This window comes from Mus pahari, chromosome 16, assembly GCF_900095145.1.
Source record: "Mus pahari chromosome 16, PAHARI_EIJ_v1.1, whole genome shotgun sequence".
Taxonomy (NCBI): Eukaryota; Metazoa; Chordata; class Mammalia; order Rodentia; family Muridae; genus Mus; species Mus pahari.
The window spans coordinates 59,265,338-59,280,845 of record NC_034605.1 but is presented as its reverse complement, the minus strand read 5'-3'; the positions used below and the strand labels follow the sequence as shown (position 1 = coordinate 59,280,845).

General features: G+C 43.1%; 1 protein-coding gene across 2 annotated transcripts; it reads right to left on the bottom strand.

The window, feature by feature from the left end:
* Window positions 1–720: 720 nt before the first annotated feature.
* On the bottom strand, window positions 721–15,252 carry Fbxl21p. Of its 2 annotated transcripts, XM_021215900.2 has the most exons (7): window positions 15,102–15,252; window positions 14,099–14,192; window positions 12,213–12,343; window positions 10,685–11,051; window positions 10,094–10,216; window positions 5,925–6,096; window positions 721–1,794 (listed from the first exon to the last, which is right to left on the bottom strand). In XM_021215900.2, exons 4-7 carry the CDS (start codon window positions 11,048–11,050, stop codon window positions 1,151–1,153), a joined length of 1,305 nt encoding a protein of 434 aa, XP_021071559.1. In that variant the 5' UTR covers window position 11,051; window positions 12,213–12,343; window positions 14,099–14,192; window positions 15,102–15,252; the 3' UTR covers window positions 721–1,150. The 2 variants fall into 2 exon arrangements, with proteins under 2 accessions (XP_021071559.1, XP_021071558.1); XM_021215899.1 differs by lacking the exon at window positions 12,213–12,343.
* Window positions 15,253–15,508: the final 256 nt, after the last annotated feature.

The window sequence follows — 15,508 nt, the reverse complement described above, 5'->3', positions numbered from 1 at the left end:
ATTTCTTTTTGGTGAAAGCTGACTTCTCATAGTAACTGTACACACTAACAGTGATCTTGTACTGGCGGAATTTATAGTACAGTGAAATAAATAGACTGCAATGCAACAAGCAGATCATACCCAGCACAGCAGTGCGTGCTACACAGAGCAAACACTCGGAACATGAATGAAGGGTCTGACTCAGGAGCTGGGAGGACCTCAAGGATGACATCCAGTAGCAAGTGTCTCAGGGGAAAGATCTGAGGGAGCTCAGATAGAGGGCAGTTGAGGAACAGAGAAGGTGGGAGGTGGGCAAAGGGTAGGCACAGCGGCTGGCAATGAAGCCAAGTGACCAGGCAACGGTTAAGACTAATCTTCATTCTGAAGACAAGTTGGTGAAGGATGCTACCAGTGTTACTAATTAAATGACAGGCCACCTGTGCAAGGGACAAGGTGCAGTCCCAGCTGGACAACAGCAGGCCAGTAATCACTGATTCCCAAACACACCCCACAAAACTTACCTCTTTACCCATACTGTGTACTTTAGTAATAAAGAGTATCTTGCTGTATCTTTATGAGATGAATATTACTGAATTTTGACATAATGTCAACTGCCCTCCAAGTTAATCTAAAAATGAAATTTAAGTACTTTAGAATTCAAAGTTGCTTACCGAATCACAAGATGTTATATATTTTGTAAGTATTCCTCTATAATGGTACTTTGATTTTCAACAGTATTTTGTAAAACATGTATCAGTACCCAAATGAACCAGATAAAATTAAAATAATAAGGTTGTAACATAAAAATATGTCATTTAAAGGGATCTAATACTATATATTATAATTATATATTAGTTATAAGTTTAATACAAATTTACTTAGTAAGCTAAAATACGCTTGCAAAGGTTGAGAAGTCTATGTACATCTTAGACATCTGTAGTCTACCCTGTTAAACATCTGATACACACAGTGTCTGTGTCCCACTGACAAAGATCTCTGCTTAAATTTGTTCTATTGTTTTCAAATGATTCTGTAGCAACCAATTAAGACACCTTGCAATCAGTAAATATTTAACCTAAATTACTTGAGCAGCTCCTCTCAAAATTTACACTTGTGTACACGGACAACAGCTAACCCTACTAACAGAAAATTCAGCATCTTTGGTAGCTGGTTACCAGATAGGCATCACATCCGGGAACCACACCCGTCCCAGGTGCTTAGAGACTTCGGTGTGGACTTCATCTGGGGTGTACCTGTCGTCAGGGACCAGAACTTCCTCCATGATAGACAGCTGGGTGAGCCTTCTGCCACAGAGTCTCACAAACTCTACAAACGCACTGCAGCTGACTTCACACTCACTCAGGCCCAAGGCCGTTAGGTTTTTACAATGCTCGGCAATACGGATGAGTTCACTGTCCAGAGGCTGCAGGCCGTTCGCACACACCACTAACTCGATCAGCCTCGGGCAGTTAAGACCGATCCGGCCCAGGATGGCTCTGCTTACTGAACGTCCGAAATACAGGTGAGTGACGGGGGTTTCCTCTTTGAAGAATGCCTCAAACTCTTCTTCGTACAAGAAGAAGTACATGACGACGTTCACTCCCGGGGAGTGTTTGATCAGTGCGTCCCAGCTGCGTTTCTTAATAGAGTGGAACTTTATCTGCCCCGGGTTTTCACTCACAACGTCTATCCGGAGATGTTCGAGATTCACGTGAGTCTCGCTGGAGAGTGCAAGGAGAAGTTCGTCACTCAGAATGTAGTAATTCAGTGCCAGCTCTCGGAGGCCCTGACAGTGGTCCGCCACACAGAGGATCCCTGCAGGAAGTTGGGGGAAACCCTTACGCACAAAGAATCGCACTGGATTCTAAAACAGACTTTGTAAATTTAAATTTTCTATTATTTTACTACGCAAGTGATAAGTAATGATGCTTGAGAAAATGGCTGCTAAAATATATCATTATCTGTGTGTAGGTTAATTAAAGTTTACCCCAAACCCTTACACACTGCTGTGGAAGGGAGAATACAAAGGGGTGCCACTCCACCCAAAAGACTAACTCAGCATACCAGAGACTTGGGCAACCATGTGGACTGACACACCACTCGTATCAGCCAAGACAGAGAAACAGCCTAGGTGTCCATCACAGATGGATGGGTAAAGAAACTGAGGAACACACGCATACACACACATACACAGAGTGACTTTTACTGAGTCATAAGGGAGAATGACATTGTGACATACTCAACAAAGTGAATCAACCCGGAAATCATAATGTTACACAGAATCAGGCAGATTCAGAAAGATACGATTCACATTTCACTTTCTAACACACTCAAAGTTTATAAATTCACACAGAGAGACAGAGACAGAGACAGAGAGACAGAGACACAAACACACACACACACACACACACACAGAGAGAGAGAGAGAGAGAGAGAGAGAGAGAGAGAGAGAATGCATGTCCTAAAGGTGTCCCAGTTTCCCTCTAGATAACAGTCCATCTTGAGGGAAGACACAGCAGGGACCCAGAGGAACCCAGAGGATGCTGTTTACTAGTTGTCTTTCATGGCTCCATGACTCTCTCAGTCTGCTTTTTCACCCAGGGCTACCTGCCCTGAGGTGGTGCCACCCGCAGTGGAACCACATCAATTATTAATCAAGAAATGGCCCACAGACTTGTCTTTGGGCCAATATGATGGAGGTGTTCTCTCTCTCTCTCTCTCTCTCTCTCTCTCTCTCTCTCTCTGTGTGTGTGTGTGTGTGTGTGTGTGTGTGTCTCAGATTTATTTATTTTATGTATATAAATACACCAGAAGAGGGCATGGGATCCCATTGCAGATGGTTATGAGCCACCATGTGGTTTCTGGGGGAATTGAACTCAGGACCTCTGGAAGAGTAATCAGTGCTCTTAACTGAGCCATGATCTCTCCAGCCCACAGGTGTTTTCTCAGCTGAAGTTCCCGTTTCCCAGATGACCTTAGCTTTGGTCAGCTGAAGAAAATAAAAATCTATGGAGCATGAGATGGGGCTAGGAAAGGGAAGATGTGGGGAAAACAGGAGAGAGGGGTGGGGTGCCTGTGACCTGAAAGCAGAGGGGCAGGAGGTGGAGGAGGCAAGCAGGCACAAAGAATAACAGCCACATGTCTACGTGAGAAGACCCACTCCTTTAAAGTGTTAATTTAAACTTAACTAGAAAAGAAAAAAGAAATCACAGACCAATGATCCTGATGAACATGCATGCCAAAATTCTCAACCAAATACTTGCAAACCTCAGGGGTTAACGAGCTTGCTGTGCTGCCATGAGGCCCCCAGACCCGTGTGAGGCTGGATGTGGCTGTGTGTCTGCCATTCTAGGACTCCTAGGTGGATCTCGGAGATGAGGAATTTCCCAAAAGCCCCTGGGCCATCTGACCTGGTGTACACCGTGGCAAGCAAGATGCCCTGTCTCAAACAAGTTGCAAAGGGGTTTTGACAAAATGTCCCATTCCTCCATTGTAGTGACAAGAACCAGGCGTGGGGACATGAGGGACACCGGGGCTGCTTCAGACTGTCTGCTGCAGCTGAATGTGATTTGCCTTGTGCTCTAGCAGAGGCATGGTTTTGCCAGTGGCAGATAATTTCTGCAACTGTATGATTCTGGAATTCTGGGAACTTTTTCAGGGGGTGTATAAATTCAAGGACCCCGAGAGGCAGAACTGTTGTGGGTCTTTTGGAAATGGGGGGGTGGTGGTTGTGGTTTGTTAGTAGTGTTGTTCAAATAAGAAAAAAAAAAAAGAAGAAGATAGATTCAAGGACCTCTCTCTCTTTCTCTCTTATTTACTATTAGGAGGTAAAATTGGGGGGATAAAGGGTGGGAAAAAAGAAGAACTCACAAAGTAGCAAATAAGAGCTACACTTCATGATAAAAGCCTTGAAGAAACTGGCAACCAAAGAAATGTATCTCAGCAGAATGAAAGCTACATATGATGAACCTATAGCTGATGTTATATGAAGAACAGGAAAACCCCCAAGTCGTTCTGACTAACATGAGGAACAGAGCAAGGTTGCTCCTCTCTTGCTGTCGGAATAGAAACCATACATTAGAAAGAGATGCAAATAAACAGAATATAAATGAGCATGCTAGAAGTTTCATGACAGTTTAACTCAGACAAGAGTCATGTGCAGAGAGGTAATCTCAACTGAGAAAATACCCCAGCAGATGACAGACCTGTATGCCTGTGGTAAATCTTCTTAATTAGTGACTTATGTTGGAATGGCAAGCCTATTGTGGGTGGTGCCATGCTGGGTAGGTGGTCCTGGGTGTATAAAATGTAGGTTGAGCAGGCCGCAGGAAGCCATCCATTAACCAGCATTCCTTGCTCCTCTGTGACCTCTGTATCCTTTCCTGTCTCTGGGTCCCTGCCCTGACATCTCTGGATATGGACTCCAAGCTGGAAGATGAAGTAAACCCTTTCTTCTCCAAGTTTCTGGTCATGGTGTTTTCTCACAGCCACAGATAGAGCCCCTATCAAGACAACAGGGATGGAGGGAAAGTCCCAGCAGACGGCATGCTTCTCCACATGACTCTACCAGAAACCTCCAGAGCTGATGAACAGTGACAGAAAGTGGCTGTTCAAAGTGAACAAACAGAAGCCAATCCCCTTTCCTACATACCAGTAACCAATGTGCTGAGGAAGAAATCAGGAAAACAACACATTCACAATTGCCCTGCTCCATGCACACCCTGGAATGAACCAAACAGGGGAAGCAAAAACAACATCAATGAAAACTTCAAAACACTAGAGAGAGAAAGTGAAGAAGACACCGGAGGCTGGAGCACATGCTCTGGCGGCAGGATGCAGACAAACCAAGCTGAGAGGAAATATCCGGCAACATGACTTTCATAATGCTTCCATGTGCTACAAAGGCTTGAGGTGCTGGGTGGGGATCAACAGTCTGACCCAGCTATGAATCCTGTGTGCTACAACCTCCACTAGGCAAAAAGTGCCTGCCAATACCATAGTGGCATGACCCTTATGGAAATAACCAACCACTTTTAAATCAAATCTGAGGCCTCCTCCACAGACAAGAATTGATGCTTGGTGCCGTAACCTGTTTAAAAGCCCACGGTTGGTAGGGATCTGGCATGGATGTATCCACTGTCATTTTGCTGAATAGGCTTGCTATGCCCATCAAACTGACATCTAAATATTTATCTTACACTCATGGGTTAGTGCTGTGAAGCCTTGATCAGAGAAGCCCCGTTCTGTAGTGGACAGCAGTTACCGCAGAGACTTTAGCTGGTTGAGCATATAAGTGACTTTGGAGTGTTCAACCCTAAACGGAGTAGCTGTATAACTCCCTCAAGACTCAGGAAAGACTGCAAGAGATAGGGGATAGGGAAATATTCTTCAGAATGCTGTCTCCTGGACATGACGTTTTTGCAGTCTGGAGCTCACAGCAGATAAGGTTACCCATCAACATATCATCATGGGTCCCAGCCCTCCCTGAGCATCTCTTTTCTGTTGACTGTGGCTGGGGGAAGGAGAATTTCTTCAGTGGTATTGCCACTGGTAAACTGCCCATCCGCCAATAAATAATCTCAACCCATGCTCATGAAAGTAACCCCATTAAACTCAGTGGGTCAGAAAAAACAATGGAGAGGAAATGAATTAGAAGGGGAGCTGTTTGGGAAGAAAAATGGACTCAGGCAGGGGAATACCAAAAGAAGGTAATATATGATATATGTGCACGAAGGTGTCAAATAGCGGTCGCTAATTTAGAAAAGATGAACACATGTGGAAGGGAAAAATACTTTCTGAAGATGCACCTTAGTTCTGATTTGAAGATTAAGATTGCTTTTGAGTAAAATAAATAATGTTCCAAAGGCATGTGCTTTTCAATAAGCAACCTACTATTACTATGATAAAAACTCTCAATCAATTGATATAAGAAAAATACAGCCTACCATCAGATGACACATGAGGACAGCTACTCATTTTGAGGAGTCGCAGGGTGTCACTGTTGTTAGCCACAAGAATCTTCAGGGAAGGGTCATCCACTGGCGTGTCCTCAATTTTAATCGACGATAACGATTTTGAGTTGACAAACACAACCGTAAGCGCCGACACAAAGTGAGACTTGCGTGGCGATAAGGGGGAAAAAAGTTAGGAAAACGTCATTTAAAACTCAGTTTCGATCCAGTGGCTCTAAAAAACCAGTTGGCTAAACGCTAATAAACGCAGTGAAAATGATGACTTTACTAGGTTGTCATGGTGCCACTAGCCAGTAGAAGACACTTCTATCGTCTTTTTATATAAGATTTCAAGTTGCGTATACAGAGAGTGGGTTTCCTTTTTTTTTAAAGATTTATTTATTATATGTAAGTACACTGTAGTTGTCTTCATACACTCCAGAAGAGGGAGCTGGATCTATTTATGGATGGTTGTGAGCCACCATGTGGTTACTGGGAATTGAACTCAGGACCTTCGGAAGAACAGTCAGTGCTCTTAACCGCTGAGCCATCTCTCTAGCCCCGAGAGTGGGTTTCATTATGGCAATTTTGTGCACATATGTCTGTATACTTTGTTCTTGGCCACACCCTTCTGTCTGCCATTCCCTACCCTCCCAACTTACCTGTCTCTGAGGCCCTGGTCCCTTCAAACAGCACTCTCGCTTGCTTATCCTGGATATTCTTCCGTTTGCCTCTCTTTCCCCTTCCCTCTCCTTCACGGGCCCCTACTATTTTCATGATCTCAAGCACACACACACACACACACACACACACACACACACACACACACAGAATCTGCATATGAGGTAAAACATGTAGTATTTGTTTTCCTGAGTCTGGTCTGTTTCAGTTAACATAACGACCTGCACTTCCATATATTTTCCTGCAAATACCCTGATTTCACAAGCCTTCCAGATGAAAAGTATTCTGCTGTGTATCTATTTCACGTATGCGCTTCATTCATCCGTCCATTGATGGACAACTAGCCTGGCTCTACTTCTTAGCTACTGTGAACAGTGGATCACTAAACATGGCTACGCATTCATCTTGTATAGGTGCCTTAGGCTCCACCTGGCATACTTTATAGCATAACTGTATCCTACAGTCCTTTTGATGTATGTTCTTGCCTTCTGTAGGGGATTAGGTGGATGTAGATATCTACATGTAGAAAAGTGGAATGAGATTCCTATCTCTTGCCCTGTACAAAAATCATTAGGGTAGATCGTAAGACTTAAAGCCGAGCTGGTTTTCCAGCCAACATTTGCAGACGAGGCTCTGCTGTATTTTCCCAGTGTGTGCATTTTGACATTCATAGAAAACCAGCTGGCTGTAGCCGTCTGAGCTCAGTTTTAGGTCTTATATTCGATAACACTGACTTACCTGTCTGCTTTGTGATAGTTCTAAGCAATTTCTGCAATTTCATCACTCTTTCCAACTATAACTGCTTTGGCAATGAGGGTTTCTTTGAGCTTCCATATGAATCACAGAATTGTTTATTTCTATTTCTGTGAATGTCAATGCAGTTTTGATGGAGAGCACGTTGAATCTGTAAGTTACTCTGACTATGGTAGCTACTTCTTACACTATTAATTCTGTCATGAGGTTTCCCATCTTCTGGAGTCTGTTTAAATCACTTTCTTCCCTGTCTTAAGGTCTTCATTGCACAGGTCTTTCACTGCCTTGCTCCCTGGTTAGTTTTACTCTGAATTTTCAGGGCCTTTTTGGGGGGTATTATAGATAGTATTATTTTTTTTTTTGATCTCTTCTTTCTTGACAGTTTCATTACTAATAAACAGAAAGGCTTCAGCTTTTATGTGGTGATTTTGTATCTTGTTACTTTGCTGAAGTTTGAGAGTTCTCTGGACTCTCTGGGATCTTGTTTTTTGTTTTGTTTTGTTTTTTTTACATTTTGAAAGGGTTGTAAATAATCTGAAGCATTATACTACATGCCACAAGAACTGTATGGCACAGACTTTAATTCTCACAGACCAAGTCTGCATGGCACACAGTCATGTGCTTCCCTTTCTGCATTGTCTGTGCTGGCCTTCCCACGGCAGCAATGGAGCTGAGGAGCTGAGGCAGAGCTGCAGAGGTCTCAAAACCCAGACAACTTACTCTCTGGGCTTTTCTGACCACTTGCTAGGAGAAATGCATTTCCCCTCTTTCACTCACTTTCGTATTTTCAGACCTACAACAGTGTCTGGCACATAGTAGTCAACAAATATTTGTCCAAAGAATGAATGAAGAGTTATAGTTTTATGCTTTTTTCTAGCAGATTTAAACAATGTAAATAAAAAGTTACATGCTTTGAAGATATCGAAAATAAAGCTTATTAATCATTTGCCCTCAAGATAGGCAGAATTCCATTTTCAGATTTGCTATTTCTGGCAAAGTCAGAAAGTGTGGGAACAAAACCCAAGGCAGGGTTCGTTTTCCTTCCACAAAATCAATTTTGGCTGTATTAAAGGCTCTACCAGCCCTGTTAGGATGAACACGCTGGTTTATAAACGTGTAAATATGTTGACTCACACTAATTAAAAACAGTTTTCCACATAGTAGAGGACTAAAGACCTCCTAAATTATTATAGACCTGTAACGCCTTTTCAAGAACTATAAAGTTGATCCCCCCCCCTTTAATCAACTCTGAATTAGCTGTTTTATTTTGAGTGACACTGACATCAGAACAACCTGATGCTGGGGTTTATAAACAAGGAAGCATCTAGTTAGCACGAGTAAGTTTTCATCTGATGACTTATAGTATTCTAAATCCCCACATGACCCAATTTTTCCCCCAGCATATCTCTTAAAAAGATAATAGGCTGGCAGAAAGCCTGGCCACAGCCCCACGACCCAGTTTACGGGAGGGATGATGTGGTTATCCCTGTCTACTGTGGGAGGGTCCCATGGGCGGTTTTATCAACCTCCGTGATGAAGTGCTTTTAAAAAACAAGTACTATTTTAACCTGGGTTTATGGTGATTAAAAAAAAAAAAGGACAGACTTTCATCTTCAAAGTTAGGAGTATGAGAAGACAATAAACGGGCTAAATTAATCATTTAAGATGGCACTGAGCACTAATAAATGATGGGAAGATGATAAAATGTCCTGCATGACGTGGTTAGCATGTGTTATCAACCTGACAGGACCTAAAATTGCCTTGGAGCCTTTGGGGATCATTGTATGTATGCATATATGTATGTATGTATGTATGCGTGTATGTATGTATATATATATATATGCATGCATTATGTATGTATTCACTTATTCATTTATTTATTTGTGTATGTTTACACATGTTCATACGCTTTTGCCCACTCGTGGAGGTCAAAGGTTACAATTGCCGGAGCTGGTTCTCGCTCTGGTTTTCCCACCGTATGGGTTCTGGGGGTCACACTCAGGTTCTTCGACTTGGTGGGAAGCACCCTTACCCACTGACCATCCCACTGTCTTGGGGATAGTCTGACTGTGGTCACTGAGGTGAGAAGACTCACTAACTATGGGTAACACGGTCCCCCCTGGACTCCTGGACTGTGAGGGGGGATGGGAACTGGGCATCAGCATGGCGCATCCTCTGCTGCCTGAACATGGACGCCTCGAGAGCAGATACTTCGAGCTCCTGTTGCCCTGACCTCCCCGACCGTGATGGACGACACTTCTGGACCCCCAGGGTAAGTAAGCCCTTTCTCCCTTACATTGCTTTTGACAGGTTATTTTCTCACAGCCACAGGACGAGCAACTAAGACAGGAGGAGGAGAGAGTGTGAGGTGCCTGAGAGGAGCTGGTGACACACAGGTGAGGCCTAAGTGAGACAGCGCTCTCTGCAACAGACAACGCTGGTCATTCCTCAGCCATTCCGTCTTTCCTCATTGCTCACCCAGTATCACATTTTAACTGAGAGGCAGACCCTGGGGCTAGCTGGCCAGCCAGGAGTTAACTAATGAGTTAACTCCAAGCCAAGGAGAAAGTCACGTCTTAGAGGAGGGCGACAGTGGTTCTGGGTGTGACACATAAGGCTGTCTCTGGCAGTCACATACATGTATACATATGTTCACTTACACATACGTGGACACAAACATCATTTAAAGAGAAGTCTAGCACATCTCTCAAGGAGGGCAGTAATCTTACCTTGGGCACATTCATGAAACTTGGTTTGGCTGTTGAAATCAATCCCAAGGTCTGGATAGAACAATTTACCAGCTGAGAAAGGATATCACAGGCGGCTTCGGCTGACTCAGTACTGCTGTCAACCTGCAAGGACAATTTTAAATCTAAGTTTCCTGAAGGCACCTGATCAGAACTACTGGAAATGCAGTTACTTCACGGAATTCAGCAACCAAGTTCTGTTCAGCCCTTTCCTCAGTATGAACGATTATTTTGATATAAAATGTCTGCGCTCACAAAGGGAGAAACGGAGGTGTCAACACAATCGGTATAGCGCTTCATGCCTTCAGCCCTTTATAATTATCTGGGAATTAATAACAGCCTGGTGAGAAACTGAATTGTAAGTCATTCAATTACGACTTTTTAATTTCAGTCTGTGGAATAACTAGAGAGAGAAAGAGAGAGAGAGAGAGAGAGAGAGAGAGAGAGAGAGAGAGAGAGAGAGAGATCAAGGTGGGATATAAATCCTGGGGATTTACCGAGTGCTTGAAAGTCAGGAACCAAACACAGAAAGCACGGTAACGTAAACACGTGTCAGCGGAAGCTGCTCTGTACCTTAAAGCTGACATACTGAAGATGCGCGGCGTGCTTTTTGATGATCTGTTGAATGAGGTCGGGATGAGTGGACTTGAAATAAGAAGTTGCTGATTGGTTCAGCTCAAACTCAAACTTCCTCCAAAGATCGGGAATGTGGAACACTTCGTTCCATCTCCTGCACACGGACGACGCTCGGGCTCGATCTAATAAAGGAAGGTACTGAAAGATCTGTAATATGACATGGTGAGGTAAAGTCCCCCAGTCCAGAAGGACAGAGAGCGCATGGGTCTGGCGGAGGGAAGAGCAGAGCCCACGTTTGGGCTGTTTCACTACTCGTGATGACTGGACAATCTTATTCACAGCAGAGAAATTATTCCTCTTCATTCTGTAAGTACCAGAAAAAAATGTCTGTTTGTTTCTTTTTTTTCACTATCCCACAAAGCATTTGTACTCTAATTGCATAAAATAATATCGGAAAGGGAAAGTAACCCAATAGACACAATTCTAGCAGTCATCTTACATTGCACGCATTGACTGGTGCTACTCTGTGCTACGGAGGACAGAGGTAAGCACAAGGTGCCCTCAAAACCGGGATCAGTGGCTGAACGATGGCAATGATCCGACGGAAGTCGAGCAAGCTTCATGAGAGAACAAAGGAGAATGGCACATGGCTGTGGGGGAGACGTGGCTGGGGAGACCTCTAAGAGAAAGCATCCAAAGCGGCAAATACGCTGCGTTGTGCTTTCCCCATGGCCAGATGCTGAGCCATACTGCCTCCCTCCAAAGATACACCGTGCTGGAATTCTGTTAAACGCCCAGGAAACCTGGGAGACAGTACAACTCGAGTACAAGTACTGAATGTCGGGAAAAGTCTCAGCCGTGCCACGGACTATGTGACTTTGACCCTGGTTCCACGTCTGTAGAGCAGGGATCGGAGCACACATGAAGCTGCCATGAGGATTAGACCACTAGGCGTGTACAGCGCATATGTAAGAAAAGCTGCTGTGTCTATAAGCCACAACTCTAACAGGAAACCACACGATTGGTGATGAATTTCAGGTGACAGCTTGGGCGTAAGACTTCTGGGAAGTGTGGACATAGCAGGGACAGAGTGGTTGCGTGTATATATCTGAGCCTCTGCGGTCACTAATAAAGAATGTAAGAATGTTCATTATTCTCCTGCAGAAAGTTTCTCCAGGTGTTAACTACTGGGCATACTAAAAAGTATCTAACACTCTGAAGACCACACATGTATGTGTGTATATATATACACACATATATACATGTATATACATGTGTATATATACATGATATATACATGTATATATACACATACATATATATATCAATTTATCTTTGATCTTCTCACTGATTTATGTAAGAATACAAAATATTAAATATACAAAAATATTAAATATACAATTATCTGAGATGCTTCATAAAGGTGAAAATAGTTCAGAACTTAACTCTGATTTACAACTTAACCCTCCCTTTGCCCATCAATCAAGGAACATATATACAAATGCACTGTCAGAACTGAACATACCTTCAAAGCTACTGAAATATTTATCTACAATGCAAGTACATCTGCCTTGTGGTTCAGTCTGAGTGATATGAAACATTTCTTAACCACAACATAAAGTTGGATCCCAGAAGCAGGACTGACCTAGGAAATCACTGAAAAAAATATCAAAAGTCACTTTTAGTGCTTGGAAAGTGCAGTGGAAAACAAAACCCTTGCCAGCCTGTATCTCAAGCATCAAAGGAAGAGTTACTGCGAGCACCTCTGTGTGACTGAACAGTAACGGGTAACCCAGAACCTGTCATGCAATGCAAGGCAACAATTCAGAGCACAGCCTACAGATGCACTCTTTACTGCTACTTCTCTTAAAAACTGTGTATGCACATGTGTATGTGTGTGTATATGTGTGTGTACATCTGTGTGTTGGTGTGTGTGTGTATATATATATATATATATATATATATATATATATGTGTGTGTATGTATGTGTTATGTGTTCTATGTGTGTATATGTGTGCATATGTATGATTGGTATATCTATGTGTATGTGTGTATATATATCTGTGTATGTGTTCATATATGTATATGTGTATATATGTATGTGTGATATATGCGTATGTATATGTGTGTATGTGTATATATGTATCTGTGTATATATGTGTATATGCGAGTATATGTATGTGTACATATGTGTATGTATGTTTGTTGTATGTACGTACATGTTTGCATATGTATGACTGTGTATATCTATGTATATATGTATCTGTGTATGTGTTCATATATGTATATATATGTATATGTGTATATGTGTGTATATGTATCTGTGTATATATGTGTATGTATGTGTATATGTGTGTAGATGTATGTAGATGTATGTGTATGCGTGCCTATGTATGTGCATATGTGTGTGTATATGTATAGGAAAGAAGCAGAGGCTGTATTCTAAACTCAGAGACAGAAGACATTCATACAGTATGTTTATAAATGTTTCACTTAGTAGATTACAAATAGTTTAAATTTTACTAAATCTAGAGAAGCTATCCCTGGTATAAAATAAAGACTTTATCCAAATGCCGGGTTTTGTATAACTATCTTATAGGTCTCTACACAGAGACTGTGTTGTGTATTAATTTGGTTGTCTATAACAAGAATTGCTCAATGCACTAAACTCACTACATTGCCAGTTTAGTGACTCATCCGTGCTCTTAGGAGCTGAAAGATGGTTCAGTGGTTAGGAGCACTTGCTGCTCTTACAGAGGAACCAGGTTTCATTCCCAGCACCCACATGTGCACCAGGCACACACGTGGTACACAGACACAAATGCAGGCAAAGTACCAATACAAGCACATAAATCTATTAAAGATGTTATATTGATACCAATAATTTAGTTCAAATGCATGATCATTTTCTCCTCACATAAATTAAAAGAGCATCAAACTACCCTCTCAATTACAAACTTCATATAGCACATTGAAGCTACCTGTCAGTATTTTTAGAACATAAGATCAGTTGATTTTATTCCTTAGAAGTACTTTTTGACCATGCGTTCATTTTTTACATAATATGAATCGCATTAAATTATTTATGGATATGGACCACCACTTGGTCATATTGCATTCCCATTTAAATTTTTTTGGAACTGTTTATATAAAAATTCTATCTTAAATATATGGGGCCATTTATTTAAAAAGCCTGATCATTTCTTTTCATGTTAAGGAAATGGATCACTTGTTGTTTGTTTGTTCATTTTTGGTTTTTAAAGACAGGGTTTCTCTGTGTAGCCCTGGCTGTCCTGGAACTCACTCTGTAGATCAGGTTGGCCTCGAACTCAGAAACCCACCTGCCTCTGCCTCCCAAGTGCTGGGATCAAAGGCATGCAATGGACCACTTCTTTTCAAGACTTTCTTACCTGAAGGTGGCTTCCAAGTAACAGCTCTTGCTGAGCCAATGAAATGACACTGCCATAGGGTAATCACCGACACCCATCTGACTTCACTTTCAGTCTTGGGAAAAAAAAAAACCACAAAACCATCATTAGGGCATATAATCATTGTATGCTCAGGTTATCTGTAAGTCATTATATACATTAAATGATTTGATTAGTAGGTTATTAATAATAGAACAGTTTTTTGCCCATATGAAAACTAGTTTGTGGAAATATCACAACACTCACTAAAAGTTACACTGGAAGCTATACTAAGGCTACATATCAGGCAGCAAAGGACTCTAAAAATTCACATTTTACTTAATATCTACAGAGAGATATCATGAAATTTTAAGTAGTTCATAATTACGTGTACTGGTTTATTAACTGTATAAGTTGGCATAGCTCAAGTTTCTCTGTGGTATTAAGATATATTTACTTACAAAGGAAACTTCAATTTTTTGAATAGATTGATCTCATTTTTAAGTGCATCATCTGAAGACTCAAGTTTGTAAAATGCACTTGGATTGAAAACACCATTTGAGAGGCGAGGATGGCAGAGAGGTGCATAGAACTTGATCTAGACCATCCCTAGATGGGCACCAAGCAGCCTGCCCCATATCCCCGCAACCAGACGGGACTAGAAAAAGGACGCCAACCCCGGGCAGAGTTTAAAGTGTAAAAATCAATACAGATAGCAGTGCAAATGCGCCGCTCTAAAACTGCAATTTTTCTTACATCCTAACTGTCCTGAGAAACAGGGCTTGGGGACGGCCCGACCCTAGCTGAGAGATGCTCCACAGAACCAGCGGCAGGAGAGCTGAAAAGCCCCCGGGGGCTGGGGGTGGGGGGGAGGCTCGGCTCCGCAAGCTCGGTTCCGAGCGGGCTCGGTTTCGCTCCCACCTCCATGGCCAGGCAGCTCCAGGGGTTCCTGTGGTTCGGCTCGCCCCGCCCAGCCGGTTCCCTAGTGCTGCGCCACAAACATTACCTCCGAACGCGCTCCTGAGGGCAGCAAGCCCCAGGCAGGCCCTCCGGTCAAGTGCAGGACTCTGGGTAACAAACGCTAGCAGCTACCTTCTCAGGTGGGCGGGCTCCAGCGCCGCCTAAAGCCGCGGACAGTGAGAGACTGAATGGGCATCACAGGCCAGGCCCCGCCCACGCCACGCCCGCGCCACGCCCCTCCAGGAAGCCTTGCCCCAGGGTGCTACTGTTCAGCCTCTCGAATCCCCGCCCCCGGGAGTCTCGCTCCACCCCAGCCTCGCCCCCGGAAGTGGTTGCCTATTATAGAGATGCCCCACCCCGTCAATTCCGCCCCGCCCCCAGATGCTAGGTTTAAGTTCAGGGTTCACCGAGAGGTAGACCCAGACGCCCGCCCGCGCCCCGCCCATTGATAAA

What these genes read in the sequence shown, in the direction of transcription:
- Fbxl21p (XM_021215899.1), bottom strand. Translation starts at nt 14,175, where the DNA reads ATGGGTGTCGGTGATTACCCTATGGCAGTGTCATTTCATTGGCTCAGC. An exon ending in TACTTGGAAGCCACCTTCAG is followed by an intron (nt 11,052 to 14,098) that starts GTAAGAAAGTCT and finishes TGGTACTTACAG; the next exon opens with AATGAAGAGGAATAATTTCT. An exon ending in TTCAGTATGTCAGCTTTAAG is followed by an intron (nt 10,217 to 10,684) that starts GTACAGAGCAGC and finishes TTGTCCTTGCAG; the next exon opens with GTTGACAGCAGTACTGAGTC.